This window comes from Hypomesus nipponensis, chromosome 21, assembly GCF_054491055.1.
Source record: "Hypomesus nipponensis isolate SF chromosome 21, ASM5449105v1, whole genome shotgun sequence".
NCBI lineage: Eukaryota > Metazoa > Chordata > Actinopteri > Osmeriformes > Osmeridae > Hypomesus > Hypomesus nipponensis.
The window spans coordinates 12,873,647-12,889,093 of NC_140381.1; the positions used below are offsets into that span (position 1 = coordinate 12,873,647).

General features: G+C 43.8%; 1 protein-coding gene across 2 annotated transcripts in view; it reads right to left on the bottom strand.

The window, feature by feature from the left end:
* Nucleotides 1-1,696: 1,696 nt before the first annotated feature.
* cdc6 (cell division cycle 6 homolog (S. cerevisiae)) overlaps nt 1,697-15,447 on the bottom strand; it is a 51,054-nt gene continuing 37,303 nt past the window's right edge. For both annotated transcript variants that reach the window (XM_084685348.1, XM_084685349.1), the window contains exons 10-12: nt 7,416-7,591; nt 7,120-7,260; nt 1,697-2,104 (exon numbers count right to left, since the gene is read on the bottom strand). In XM_084685348.1, the coding sequence (XP_084541474.1) occupies nt 2,015-2,104; nt 7,120-7,260; nt 7,416-7,591 (407 nt within the window). In that variant the 3' untranslated portion in view covers nt 1,697-2,014. The remainder of the gene's footprint in view (nt 2,105-7,119; nt 7,261-7,415; nt 7,592-15,447) is intronic.

Genomic DNA, 15,447 nt, shown 5'->3' on the forward strand with positions numbered 1-15,447 from the left:
CGTTCAAGCTTGTTGAGCTATTCTCAGTGTTGAGTTTTAACATGTTCAGTTACTGTACAAAAAAAAGCTGTTTCTCCAATGGTGAGCATTGTCAGATTTGATCCAAGTTCAAACAGCTGTAATTCAGTCCCATTTTGACATACCAAGGTGAAATTGTGTACGGTACGTCAGAGTGATGTCACCTTAAAGCCTATTAGGTTTGAAAAACCATAATTGAAAATGACATTTGATTTAGTGACACAAACATATTGAGTTAATGTGGAAATGTACATAAATACACCTCTTTCAGCCATTTTGTACTTGATTCAATTGCCTTGAGTAACTTTTTTCAATACGTCAATGATACATATATGTACCAAATTCCAAGTCAATCAGACCTTTGGTTCAAGAGAAGAGGAATTTTGAATGTTTTCCCAAATTATCACTGTACAGGAAAATCCATCATGGCGGACCTTATGGGTCCCTATAAGATTTTTTGTTCCTCATGAAAAATGAGGCATGCACACCAAGTTTCAGAAGAATTGGAGCAATGGGGTGGAAATGCAACCACTCTGAAAAGTGGACATTTGGGAGTCGCCTGTTGCGCCCCCTATGGTCTGATGTGGGCCAGTCTGTGTTTGGGCCGTAGTTGTGGCATGTTGTTAGCCTGACGTTGTCATACTCATAATTCTAGTCAGAATATGAGTCTGAGAACTCTCCGTTGCGCTTTGACTACGGGACGTGTTTCAAACGAGCCTGGAAAACAAATGCCTCTTCGCTCAATTGGATAGACCTACAACCAATCAGAGCAACGTAATATGTTGTTTGTTCAATACAAATTCAACTTAAGCGCTCTTTTGTGACGTGGGTGATTAAGTAAGGGATAATGCCCGACGAGGTGTCCAATATCATCTGATAACGGACGATGCGGAGGCGTGAACCGTCCGACGCGCAGCGGAGGTACTGTCCATACATTTCGAAAGTCAATTTGGGTAAAATGCTAACCATCTTCCAAGAGCTTTAATATTTGAGTAGTAGCAATTCTCAAATATGTACTTGTGCATTTGTAACAGACGTGGTCTTGAAAGTTCTGTCAGAGGCACTCTCCGCGCCGACCAGGAGTCGAACTTATCACTTCTGACTTCCCAAGCGCCACCAGTACCAACTACGCCAACGAGAAGATATCAATTCATTGACGCGGGTGGCCTGTTACATACTTGAGGAGTGAGTTTCACCACACACCGGCTACACATTTTACATACAAAATACTAACCCCTTTTATAAAAACAGTTGAGTAACGTTAAAAATTGCATTGCAGTATATTAAGTATGTTTTCACCAAGCACATTAAGTTTGAAGAAAAATTATTTGTAAGATTGATGTAGTTTTTTTTTGCTGCATCTATTCCATATATTTCAACAAATTTATTATAGGAATACAGGTCTCCACTATTGATAAGTCAATCTGGAATAAAAACAATGCCCTCATAAAAATCTGAGAAGAAAACTGATTTGCAAGCTGAACATATATTGATTATTCCAAATTATGAGAAAAATTATGTTTAAAGAACAGTTTCCATAATTCAACAGCTTGCTTCTGAAATTTTGAAAGCTTACATGGAAGTCTTATACATTTAAAATTGCAGGAAAGTACCACATCTTCTAAATATTTGGTGATTGATTCAACATTAAGTGATAAAGGATAAACGAAACAAGTAATTCAGTATTCACACTTTTATTTCATGAAATCAATGAAGAAAAAAGGTAGCTCAAGGTATTAGCTTATCTTAAGTATTATCAACAGATTCGCCACAATTAATAAGGACAAGATAACAGCCTCATACCAAGAGGTTTTTAAAAAGCAAACACATCAATGGTCATTTGAATGATGTACACAATTAAAACAAAGAATGGAATAAAGTTTGTGTTGGTTCGTTGTGGTGTTGTATAGTTACACTGCCCAACCAACCCAGTCTAAAACAAAACCATAAAAACGTGTTAATATCTAGTTATGTCCGCAGACGACACAGGGCGAGGTCAAGGGAGGCCAGCTGCCAACATGCTGCCAAGTAGGGCACGATCTTTCAGAGCATTCTCCACATCACGCTCTTCAATCTTCAAAGAGATCTGCAAATTAGGAGCAATGGGTTTACACACGTACCACACACTTGAGGGAAGTAAACTCTATATTGCTAGATGTTATGGTTGCCCAAATATTGAATTTATTTTGTCTGGTCTGAGCATGCACCCAAGCAGTATGGTCCTTAACCCTCCAACCAATAAATAAAATGGACTGGCCATTCACAGAATCTCAAAGAAAGGTTTACGCATAGACAATATCATGAGATGCTCATCTTGGGGAAGATATCCTTGGTCTGTTTTTAACTTGATGAAATACCAAACATTTAAGACTGAAGTTGCTGCTGTTGGCATCTAACCTTCTAAAAAGGTTCTTTGTTGTGTCTGTACATTACACTCTTTGATAAGAAATGTGAGTTCATAAAATTGTCATCTTAAAGTATGAAAATGTGAACTTGTTTTGCCATTGCAAAGTGCAAATGACTCTCGTCTGACCAATGACCTGAACGAGTTCTACTGTCGTTTTGAAAGACAATTGGACTGCCCTGTACTATCCCTTTCCTCCCCCCGCTCCCCACCAACTCAGTGACGACACTCTCCATATTCAGGAGAGTGAAGTTAACAGACTTTTCAAGAGGCAGAACCCATGCAAAGCAGCTGGGCCAGACGCTGTCTCCCCTGCCACCCTCAAGAACTGTGCTGACCAGCTGTCTCTGGTGTTGACCTACATCTTTAAAACCTCCCTGGAGACATGCCATGTGCCAGCCAGTCTCAAGTCCTCCACCATCATCCCTGTGCCCAAAAAGCCCAGGCCAACTGGACATAATAACTACAGACCCGTTGCCATGACCTCTGTGTTAATGAAGTATTTCGAGCGCCTGGAGCTGGCACACCTTAAATCCATGACAGACCCTCTACTGGACCCCCTGCAGTTTGCCTACAGAGCCAACAGGTCTGTGGACGACGCAGTTAACATGGCCCTCCATTTCACTCTACAGCACCTGGACTCCCCAGCATCCTACGCCAGGATCCTGTTTGTGGACTTCAGCTCTGCCTTCAATACCATCATCCCCGCCCTGCTTTAGGACAAGCTCTCCCAGTTGAACATGCCTGATCACAGACTTTCTGTCTGACAGGAAGCAGTGCGTTAAGCTGGGAACACAAATCTCGGAATCCCGGTCCATCAGCACCGGATCACCTCAGGGCTGCGTCCTTTCTGCTCTGCTCTCCTCCCTGTACACCAACAGCTGCACCTCAAGACACCACCCTTATTGGGCTAATCTCTGGTGAAGACGAGTCTGATTATAGGTGGGTAGCGGCCAACCTGGTGACCTGGTGCAGCCAGAACAACTTAGAGCTCAATGCTCTTAAGACAGTGGAGATGGTTGTGGACTTCAGGAAGAACACAGCCCCACTCACCCCCATCACCCTGAGTGACTCCCCAGTCAGCACTGTGGAGTCCTTATGGTTCCTGGGCACTACCCTCTCCCAGGACCTCAAGTGGGAACTGAACATCGGCTCCCTCATCAAGAAAGCACAACAGAGGATGTATTTCCTTCGGCAGCTGAAGAAATTCAACCTGCCAAACACAATGATGGTGCACTTCTACTCAGCCATCATTGAGTCTATCCTCACCTCCTCCATCAACGTCTGGTACGCTGCTGCCACTGCCAAGGACAAGAGCAGGCTGCAGCGTATCATCCGCACTGCTGAGGTGACTGGCTACAATCTGCCTTCCCTCGAGGACCTGCACACCACGAGGACCCTGAGGCGAGCGAGGAAGATTGTGGCCGACTCCTCCCACCCTGGACATTCCCTGTTTCAGTCACTCCCTTCCGGCAGAAAGCTGCGGTCCATCAGGACCAATACTTCACGCCACAAAAACAGTTTTTCCCCTTCCGCTGTTGGCCTCTTCAACAAGGCCAAGGGTCCACACTGACTCTAAATAACTTCCTGCCTAAAACACATTGCATTACACAATTCTATCTTGTACATTTGTATTTTTTGTAATATTTGTATTTTCATATTGTAACACTTATGCACACTTATTGTATTTTATCATACATTTTATTTAATTCTAATTCCACTTAGTACTGCTAGTTTATGTACCCTTAGTATAGATAGTCCACATATTTTAATGTTAGGTTCCTTTATGTTTATTGTATGCACCTTCCTGCCAAAGTAAATTCCTTGTCTGTGCAAACTTTAATGGCGAATAAATCCTTTTCTGATTCTGAAATGAATCTTGTGTGAAATACACTGCTAACACACTCACTATGGCATGTAAAATTCCCCTTTCTTTAAGAATTAAACACTGCCTGTCTGTCATTGTTTAAATACTCTTTACTTTGGGCTTAGCACAGCTGGAATTGCATGTTAAGCCAAGCAAACTAGATGGAAACATTTAATTTCAAGTTTACTTAAATTAACTTTGGATGGAAACACGGCTTGGCTGCCATTAACAGATACCACTTTTCAAAATTCTAGGGGTGTAACGACACTCAGCTTATGATTCAAATATGCATCACAATACTGGGTTCAAAATGTTAAATGAAACTGAAATTCAATTAACAGATTACCCCTAGGATTTTTTTTTTTAGGGGGGAGCAGTAGACAAAATATTGCCTCCCATTAATTTTCAATGGAAGTGATAGTGAAGGCAGTGTGAGATACCTGGCAGCAACATTGCGCAAACTTTATTTGCAAATGAATCAAACTTTTGAACCGAATTGCCTACACGTTTGAACTGAATTGCCTACACGTATGAAAACAGCTTTCTCGCTTTTGAATATATAGCCTAATTATATATATTGCCATACTTTTCGGAGGGCGGGAGAACATTTGGAAACACTGAATAACTTTGTTGTACATACGACTTAGTTAACTCAAATCAAGTAATTTCTGTGAATGCATGCATGATGTAGGTGCAGAATAGGTTGCATGCTGGTAGCTCAACCAATAGGATTAACCGGACATCATATTGTAAAAATAATGCTATAACTCTACGATGCATATTGTAAAATGTTTGCATCTTGTATACTGTCAGGGCTCTACATAAACTTTTTTTGCTGGAGCACATGTGTCCCTAAGTGAAAAACAGGATTGGTTACTTATTTATTCATTACATATAGATTTATTACTTTTTTGTATTCATGGCAACATCGTTTCAAACTGACTGGCTTGGCCAAGCTTTGTAGCATGGGAGTCTTGATATTTTTCCAACACATTTAGAGGCATTAAGGGCATCTGTACTGATCCGAATGAGGTCCTCTGTCGTGGATGGGTTCAAACGAGTGCTGTCAAACGATTAAAATATTTAATCGCGATTAATCGCATTAATGTGTAGTTAACTCGCGATTAATCACAATTAATCGCACATTTTTATCTATTCTAAATGTCCCTGATCTCTTTTTGTCCCAATCTTTTTTCAAATTTTAATGCTCTTATCAACATAGAAAAGTGGTTTGGATTGCTTTGTGCAAATATTTTTTTTATTGAAAACAACATTGCAATCGCCTGGCTTTGACGAGGGGGCAGAGAATTCGCATCAACTGTGTGCTTGGCCATCAAGTGGTATTTCAGACTGGACGTGCTGCGATGATAGCTCAGTTTACAACGACAAAACACACAGATCACTGGTCTTGTCAATAGAACCATTTGGCAACTTTTTAAAAGCAAACTTTCCATTCAGAATCTTATTGGCATCCATTTCGGCATCTCGCGCTCGTCATCCACTCAAAACGTAACGTTAGCCTACTACCAGAGAATGTCTAATATCCGTAAACGGGCTCTGCTACTACTCTTTAGCCAGCTCGCAAGCCAAATGAGTGTTTGGCGTGCCTGTTGTTTTGTTTCCGGTCTAGCTAGATCCGGTGTGGTGTTGTAGTTTTTCTAACGTCGGTAGTTGTTGCAACAGCATGTGAAAAAAACAACAAAGTTTGCTAGGCCAAAAAGAGCGTTAATCGCGCGATAAAATAATTGACGCCGTTAATTTGGGTTTGCGTTAACGCCGTTAATAACGCGTTAAACTGACAGCACTAGTTCAAACTACTCATTAATGGTAAATGTAGTTTTTATTTTGTATTTGCACCGGTGTTCATGTCGGGTCGCAACTGCGCTCTTGGTTTTCAGCATGGCTTGCGGTAGAACAGAAGTTGGGGGGTTCATTTTGTTGACGGAAGTATTGTTTAAGTTTCTATTGTTGAACTTGTGTTTATTTTGGTATGTATAGTGTTGGACGTTGGTTTGCTTAGTTCTATTGTTCACACCAAGGGCCTCATCTACTTACGCTTTCGCGCCCACTTCAGGCGTATTTGTTTCGTAACGTGCACGTAAAAGCATGGCGAGGTATGTACAAACATGCCACATTAAGGTAAAAGCACAGACTGCCTGTAAAGAGATGGGAGGGGATGCATAAAGTGCTAAATCTTTGTTTTCGCTGTTTTGACTTTGGTGGCTGATCCATGATAGAAAGAGGGCCATTCAATTGTGCAATTTACGGTATAGTGGACAGACAGAGAAAGGCTCTGATTACCCAATGAACTGCAGGTTTGGTATCACACCGCGTGGTGTCTGCGGGTTGGCCATGGCGTTGATAACGTTATGTTTGCAAATGTACATATATGAGGGCCTGAGTGTGAAGGTTAGCTAGCTACATCGCTAGCCAGGCTGTTACAGCGCAGGACAGATGCAGTAACCTAGGCTATCGCAGGACGCAGCCTATGAGGTTTATCGGAGTCACGATTATTAGTAGTTGAAATCTTTTGAATAAACGTTTCCTGTTGCAAATAATGGTTTGAGCATTTTCAGGTTCCATGATCTCTTTTCATGTGACAGACAGCTGCAATAGGTTAAAACACACTAAGTCTATGGTTTAAATGCACGCAAATACTTTCCTATGCTTGCACACAGATTTTTACTTGCGTATGTGAGTAATGGGCGCACTGTATAGCCCGGATTGTGCCACAATATATTGTTTCACCCCTACAAAATACACATACTAAACAAAAGTGTCTGGTACATTTGTAAGAAAAGTTGACAATTACAAGTTCAGTTATTGTTACCTTGGTGAGACGAGCCTCCTTTGCCTTCTTAAGACCAAAGATACCTCGGCTCTCAAGTAGACTGCACAGGGAGAGGCATTCGCCCTGACCCACACTTGCGACCTGTCTCTGGTCACAAAGGCGACTGTACACCTCATGAAGCTAAAGATTAAAAGAAGGGACAGTTTAGTTGTTTTCCTGTATTAAACTCACTAACTCAACTAATGCCTTGTTCTCTCCTCAAGCCTGCAACTTAAGATCCCCTGTGGCTGATGTGCCTTGTGTCATCAGCCCCATTACACATTAATGTCCCTTACCTTGCCCAGTGGCATTTCCTTGGTCTTGCCATTGCATGTGAGCAGTAGAAAGCAACACACAAGCAATTTCTGCTGCAAGGGGATGCTCTCCCCGTCACCATTCACAGAGGTGGTCATGCGGTCCCCATAAACCTCTGACAGCACACGTGCCACCTGAGGCACGCCAGCACAAGACACTGAGGAGAATAAATTGAGGGGAGGAGAGAGGGGAGTTAAATGTAGACATGGAAAATGTCCAAAGCTTATTCAAATTGACTGCCATTCAGAGTACCTGTCCCCACCTAAATTCAAAATGCATGAAAAACCTCCAACAGGAATCAACTCTTCTGGCATAATTGCGTGCGGGTAAATGTATCTATTTTACATATGGTGATAATTCTGAATGTGTTATTACATGAAAAATGTATAATACATTTAATTTGTATTGCACTTTACATTAAAGCAATCTCAAAGTGCTACAGAGCATATAACAATGCAAATTTAAAATAATCAAAACAAAATATGTAGAATTACAATTTAAAAAGATCAAGGTCAATAAATAGTTAAAAGCAAAACCTAAGATACATTTAGTCAAAAGCTTCTTTTTTAATATATACGTCTTTAGGTTTCATTTAAAAACATCTGCGGTGTGAGGGGTCCTAAGGTGGTCCACAGCCTCGGAGCAGCAGACCAAAATGCCCCATCACCCATGCTGCAGAGTTTGGTTCTGGGGGCTTTAAGGGTGTTTGGGGTTGCAGACTGGAGGGTGTGTGAGGTCTGGGGGGTGAGGAATTCCAGTAAGTTAAGGGGGGCATGTCCGTGTAGGAACTGGTGGTTGAGGAGGGAGACCTTATATTCAATTCTAAATGAGACACTGAGCCAGTGAAGAGATTTCAGGATGGAGGTGATATAATCTTACTGGGTTAGGGTGACTTAACCCCAACCTTTATCCAAGTCAAGATCCTAGTTTTCCAAAGGTTTTTCGTAAGTTGAATCTGCTTTTTTATAATACGAAGTAACGATTATGTCAACGCTATTCAACCACAATATTGGTTTTCGTTACTCCAAATGCCAATTTTGTTTTAACTCTTAAGCTTTTGTAAAATGTAGTTTATAATTGCTTTTATTAACAACAATATACATTTTTAGTTTCACTTTTTCCCCATTCAGCTCATTCAGTTCCTGAGTCGTATTTCATCATTATGTCTCAGCATTCTTTAGTACAATTCTATTCAACTGCAGATGCCTTTATTCCACAAATGGGCTACACAATTTAGGGCTCGAGAGTTAGGGATCCAGTAGTTAGGGAGAGTGGCTGAAATACTGGTGAGCCACTTAAGGACAAAGCACTGGATATAACTAATTCATGGATTTAACTCATTCATGTGGCTACTACACATCTGATATGAAATCAGTAATCTCAGAGCCATCAGGTATGGGGTATTCATCCAAAACCCTAAAAAATAAAATAAAGCAGTCTTTTTTTTTTTACATGACATTCATTGTAAAGAAAAAGGACACTAACAGGTATTTCCATGTCAAATGTAAAAACGTTATGTAAAACAGTATGTGAATGTTCAAACCCATTGTATTATAACAATTGCAGATAAATTGTGGTCTCAAAACCACTTAAATAAATGTTCAACAAGTAGTATGAAATAAATAAAAGGTCAACTATGTAACATGGAGAATATGTGTATACTGTGGTTTCAACTATACATTGTGGGGTAACAGATGGCCTAATTCCTTTGGTGTTATCAGCTAGTTAAAGATTAACACTAGAAGAATTTTCATGAATGCAAAATGCATTTCAACTTCATACATAAGATAATTAGATATATTTAACTAATCCAAACAATGTCACCGCACGTCCTTGGGTTCTGGGCAATAGAGCCACAAAAAATTACTTGAACACACAGAAACAGAGATTCCTAGAATTATAGTTTGATAATAAACAAACATGCACGTATATTGAGGTCTGCAAAAATTACATAGGTAATGTCCATATATTGCACAAATCAATAAACTAATTATTGTGACAGGCCTATGAGTGCCAGGGTTTACGCAAGGATCAGATGGTTCTATACATTTGGTGACGTTGTAGCAACTGACTGTTTTGACGCGTAGTGAACATTAAGTGTTAGATATTTTTGCGTGAATGGTATTGTTTTTTGGGACACTCAGGTGAAGAGTGGGGCTGAGCTGTCAAATGATCAGGAGTCCACCGAGGAAGGTCGATGGGGCCGGATCACCTCTTCGGATAAGCATCACCCTATTTATATTCTATTCTAACAAGAACATATTCATAGCTAGCATGCGTTTCCTTAGAATTCCTGTTCATTACACTACCCGTAGACGTAGATATGACGTAAAGTATATACGCTCAACTTCTAACCTTCACTACCCATCCAGATCTTCTCCACACGTCCTCCCTCTTTCTTTACAGCTCTGGAACTGCCAGTCTGCTGTGAACAAGGCAGACTTCATCCCGGCGTTTGCATCCCAGGCTTCTCTTCATGCCCTTGCACTGACAATTGCAGGTGCTGTGATTTATAATAACATCTCGCAGCACCTCATATTCCGTGTCTTGTGCGGCATATATTCCTGAACTTGCACCAGTACTAGTTACACCTTCAAAGTATCTAACAGCAAGTTTGCAAATATAAAAAGTAAATAACCTGGGATTTTTATTTGACGATGAGAGGCTCGTTGTCTATAGGTTGTGATTGTCATGCTGGTGTGCTGAATGGGAACTGTTATAGGAGTGTACAGTAGCTTGAGCTAACATCAGAGCCATAATGAGGCTCTGGCTAACATTTAATAGCTTGCACTGACAACCTTCAGTTGGTAGCTAACGTCGTTAGCTAATGAAAGTTCCTTGCCAGTAGCTAGCTAGCTAAGGTAACTAACGTTTTCACATCAAAGAGTTCAAATTTATCTTCCCTTCCAAGACATTTTTTGAAAATTCCATGCATTTATGTCTCGATTTTCCCCCCCAAAATAAACATACCGTCCAAAATAAGAACGTACCGGGTGGATTTTTCGGGTAAAACAAATAAACGTACGGATAGGTTTATTTGGGAGATAAGAGTATGTGATGCTAACTAATCCTATCAAAGCATGCTTAATTGTTCTTTATCACCCACAAGCACCGCTAGCAGACTTTGTGGAGGAGCTGGACATGCTCCACAGCATTCTCCCAGATGAAGGGACCCCACTGATAATCCTTGGGGACTTCAACATCCACCTCCAAGGAACGCAGGCTGTCGACTTCTTGTCTCTCCTGACCTCCTTCGACCTGACGCTGCTGAGCACACTGGCGACCCACAAGGCAGGCAAACAGCTAGACCTCATCCTGACACGCAACTGTGTCACTGACTTAAACTTTGTAACCTCACTGCACATTTCTGATCACTACTTTATCCAATTCTTTGTCTCACTCCCTCCGACTCCTCCTACCTCCCCTCGTAACTTTCCGGCACAACCTCCCCCTCCCATTTCTCCTCTATAGTAACAGCCTCCCTCCCTCCCTTTGACGAGTTCTTGTCCCACCCCAGTAACACGGCCACCGACACCGTTAACCACTTTAACTGCATCACTTGACTCTCTTTCTGTCCCCTTTCAACCAGGCCTGCACAATCTTCTCCCTCCTGCCCGTGGCTTACGGATGTTATTCGTGAAGAACGGTCCACCCAGCTGAGAGGAGATGGTGCAAGTCCAAAGACGGTCTGGACCTTGATAAGTATCACTCCCTCCTTAAATCCTTCTCTGCTCACAACTGGTGCTAAAACCCACTACTTTCTTAAAATGTTTTACTCTGCTTCAAACCCAATCAAACTTTTCTCTACCTTTTCCAGCCTTCTTAACCCACCTCCCCCACCCCCCCTCCACCCTGACAGCAGACGACTTCTCCTCCTTCTTTGAGAAAAAGTCACCGACATTGGCCGGGTTTCCCAGATTCGCCAAGAGCTTCAAATGAACGAATCTGGGAAACCCGGCCATTAGCAGCCGGTTCCCTAAACCCACCTTTCCTGCCCTCCATGACTGACCCAACTTAATGTCAACTCTTTCTCTCCCCTGTCCGAGGCAGAGATCTCTGACCTCATTCTCTCTCATCGCCCCACCTCCTGTCCCCTTGATCCTGTCCCCTCCCCTCTCTTTCAAACCATCTCCCCCTCCATCATAACTTTTCTTCTCCATGTCCTAAACTCCTCTCTTACCTCCGGCACCTTCCCCTCTGCCTTCAAACAGGCCAGAGTTACCCCTCTACACAAAAAAAACCTCCCTTAACCCTGCCGTTCTCCAGAACTACAGACCGGTATCACTGTTACCTTTCTTTTAAAAAACAATTGAATGTGCTGTATCTAACCAACTGTTAAACTTTCTCAGAACACCTGCTTGACCCCAACCAATCGGGCTTCAAGACTGGCCACTCCAGAGACTGCCCTCCTTCCAGGTCATCCGTCATCATTCTGCTGGACCTTTCTGCAGCATTTGATACGGTTAACCACCAGATCCTGCTCTCCAGACTTTCTGAGATGGGCATCACTGGCACTGCACTCCAGTGGATCTCATCCTACCTGTCGGGAAGATCCTACCAGGTCTCCTGGGGAGGCAAACTGTTGCTCGCCAGTTCTCCACTGCTGTCCCACAGGGCTCCATCCTTGGACCCCTCCTCTTCTCTCTGTACACCACCTCACTTGGACCAATCATCACCTCCCATGGCTTCTCCTACCACTGCTATGCTGACAACACGCAGCTGTACCTGTCGTTCCCCCTGACCGATCCGGGGATCTAAGCTAGGATTGAGGCCTCCCTCACAGTAGGGCTGGGCGGTATGGCCTAAAATGTCTCGGACGGATTTAGATTGGGTAACTCCGGTGTGTCACTGTCACAAGTTGAATTTTCCAAATTTTGCAGCGTTTAATTGCCACGGAAGATCGACTCCTCAGTAGCCTTCGCGTTCAACAGTAGCTTAAGTTAATGGGATTGCAAAAAAAAGTAAATATTTGTGAGTTAGCTCTTGTTATAAACAATTATTACATGGCTGTATACTCGATTCTGTGGCCTACAATAAGCATACATTTCACAATTCTAACCAACCTGGCATCGGATTTGTCAAATGCATTCTGGTAGATTCATTTTTGCACACATGCGTGGCATTCAGGTGGTGAAAGAGTTTGCTAGTGTTTCCACCTTTGGCTGGCACAATTCGACGACACAACTTAAAGTAGGCTACTGTTTTGTTGGTTGATGTCGGATAACTTGAAACCAAATCATTTCCAAACGACAGAGGCAAAAAATGTTTTACCAATTCTTCTTTGTCCAGCAAATCAACCCCACTGGCGCTATTTTCAGACATCATTAACACTTGCTTACACCAACAAAAGCAATTTACTAATATGAATGTTTGCTTTCTCCGGATTTGCGCAAACTTGTTTGTTGACTTTCATTGGCTGGCACAATGCGTGCAGCGTCCATGCTGCATGTTTTTTAGTAAAAGATACAAATTTGAACTAGCCCACTAGGCAGTATCTCTTGATAATTTATACCAAACAAAGACACTTCACTCATACATTTATTAATATATTGTGATATTCATGATATGGAAAAAACGATATCATGGCACAACGCAATACTGGTATTTGCATTAATACCGGTATACCGCCCACCCCTACCTTACAGACATCTACGCCTGGATGACCAAGCACCACCTCCAGCTGAACCTCGCCAAAACAGAACTTCTCATCATCCCAGCCAAACCCTCCTTCTCCCACGATCTCTCAATCACCCTGGGATCTGCGACGGTGACCCCTTCATCCTCTGCCAGGAACCTTGGGGTTACCACGGATGACGAGCTCTTCCTCACAGCCCACATTGCTGCAGTCTCCCGGTTGTGTAGATTCACCCTTTACAACATACGGAAGATGAGGAGATACCCGTCTGAGCACTCCACCCAGCTGCTAGTCAAAGCACTTGTCCTCTCCAAGTTGGACTACTGCAACATGCTGCTCGCCGGTCTCCCAGCATTCGCAACCCGCCCTCTTCAGAAGATTCAGAAGGCAGCGGCCCGGCCTGGACTACAAATCGACCTAGACGCTTCCATGTTACCCCCCCCTCCTCATCTCCCTCCACTGGCTACCCATCACGGCCCGCATCAGATTCAAGACCCTGGTACTGACCTTCCAAGCAGTGAACGGGACTGCACCCGACTATATCAAGTTTCTCCTGCAGCCTTACACCCCCACTTCTTTAGACAACCGTCTGTTGGTTCCACCGCTCAAGACCCAACACAAGCTCTTCTCCTGTCTGGCCCCCCAATGGTGGAATCAGCTCCCCACCTTCAAGAAAAGGCTCAAGATGCACTTGTTCGGTACTTAGGAATGGTTTGCTGGACCCGATGCTAATTTCCTGAAGGATGAGGAATTCCGCAATGTCTTTGCGGCTATCTTGTTGTTATTATCAGTGACCTATGCACTTTGTAAAGCTCTCTCTTGGAAGTCGCTTTGGATAAAAGCGTCTGCTTAATGAATAAATGGAAATGATCACCATCTGTTGGCGAGTTGGGTCGGGGAAGATTCTGGACAATCCTGGTAAGCCCAAGCAAGAAGTGCGGGTGAACTGGGAAACATTTGGAGGAGGCCCCTGTCCGCGAGATCTTCAACTTATACCTCCGGCAGAGTTTTTCTCAGGCATCCCTGCGGAGGTTGGGGCATTGAACTAGAGTGGGCAATGTTCAAAGCCTCGATTGCCGAAGCCTCCGTGGAGAACTACGGCCTCAAGGTCTTAGGTGCCTCAAGGGGCGGTAACCCTCGAACAGTGTTCACTGATGGTCAGGGAAGCCGTCCGACTGAAGAGGCCTTCCGGGATATGTTGTCCCGGAAGCAGCTACAAGGAACCGACAGGCCCAACGGGCTTAGCTTCTGCTGTGAGACAGGGAAAGCAGCGGGTTTGGGAGAAGTTCGGAGAAGGACTTTTGGTCTGCACCAAGGTGCTTCTGGAAAACTGTCCGCCAACTGTCCGCCACCTCAGGAGGGGGAAGCAGGGAACCATCCAAGCTGTGTACAGCAAAGATGGGGCACTGTTGACCTCAACTGAGGAGGTTGTTGGGCGGTGGAAGGAACACTTTGAAGAGCTTCTAAATCCCACCATGTCCTCTAGGATGGAGGCAGAGCCCGAGGCTAATGGGGGATCAGATTAGATTTCCCTGGGAGAGGTCACTGAGGTAGTCAAACAACTCCACTGTGGTAAAGGCCCGGGGATTGATGAGATCCAACCAGAAATGCTGAAAGCTTTGGATGTGGAGGGGGTGTCGTGGATGACACGCCTCTTCCAACATCGCATGAAAGACTGGGATAGCGCCTAAGGCACATTTAAAAAAAGGGGGACCAGAAAGTGTGTGCCAACTACAGGGGTATTGCAGTTCTCAGCCTCCCTGGTAAAGTTAACACTAAGGTGCTGGAGAGGAGGGTTCGGCCAATTATAGAACACTGGCTTGAACAGAGGGGTCAGATGGATCCATCCGGTCTACGTGCGTGTTGTGGTTCTGGAAAAGGCGAATGACTGGGTCCCTTGGGAGATGCTGTGGGAGGTGCTGTGGTAGTACAGGGTGAGGGGGGAGTGAAACAGGGTTGCGGTTCGGGGGGGTGGGGATTTCATTGTTGCTTTTTGCGGATGCTGTGGTCTTCCTGTCATCATCGGCCCGTGACCTTCAGCACTCACTGGATCATTTTGCAGTCGAGTGTGAAGCGGATGGGATGAGGATCAGCACCTTTAAATCTCAGGAAACTGATGGCGTGCGTACTTCGGGTAGGGAATGAGTGAAGGAGAATTGGGGCAGCAGGGGCGGTATTGCATTCGCTTTATCGCAACATGGTCACGAAAAGAGGGCAAAGTTAGCAGCGAGCCTCTTACCTGGAGCTGGGTACTGCTTGTAACCAACAGCAGAAATTGCTGTGATCTAGCCATAGATGCGTTCGACTTCATGCAGCGCCGGTGTCGTCTGCAGCCGGCTGTGGCGCTGCATGAAGTCGGTGCATGTCAAACGCAACTC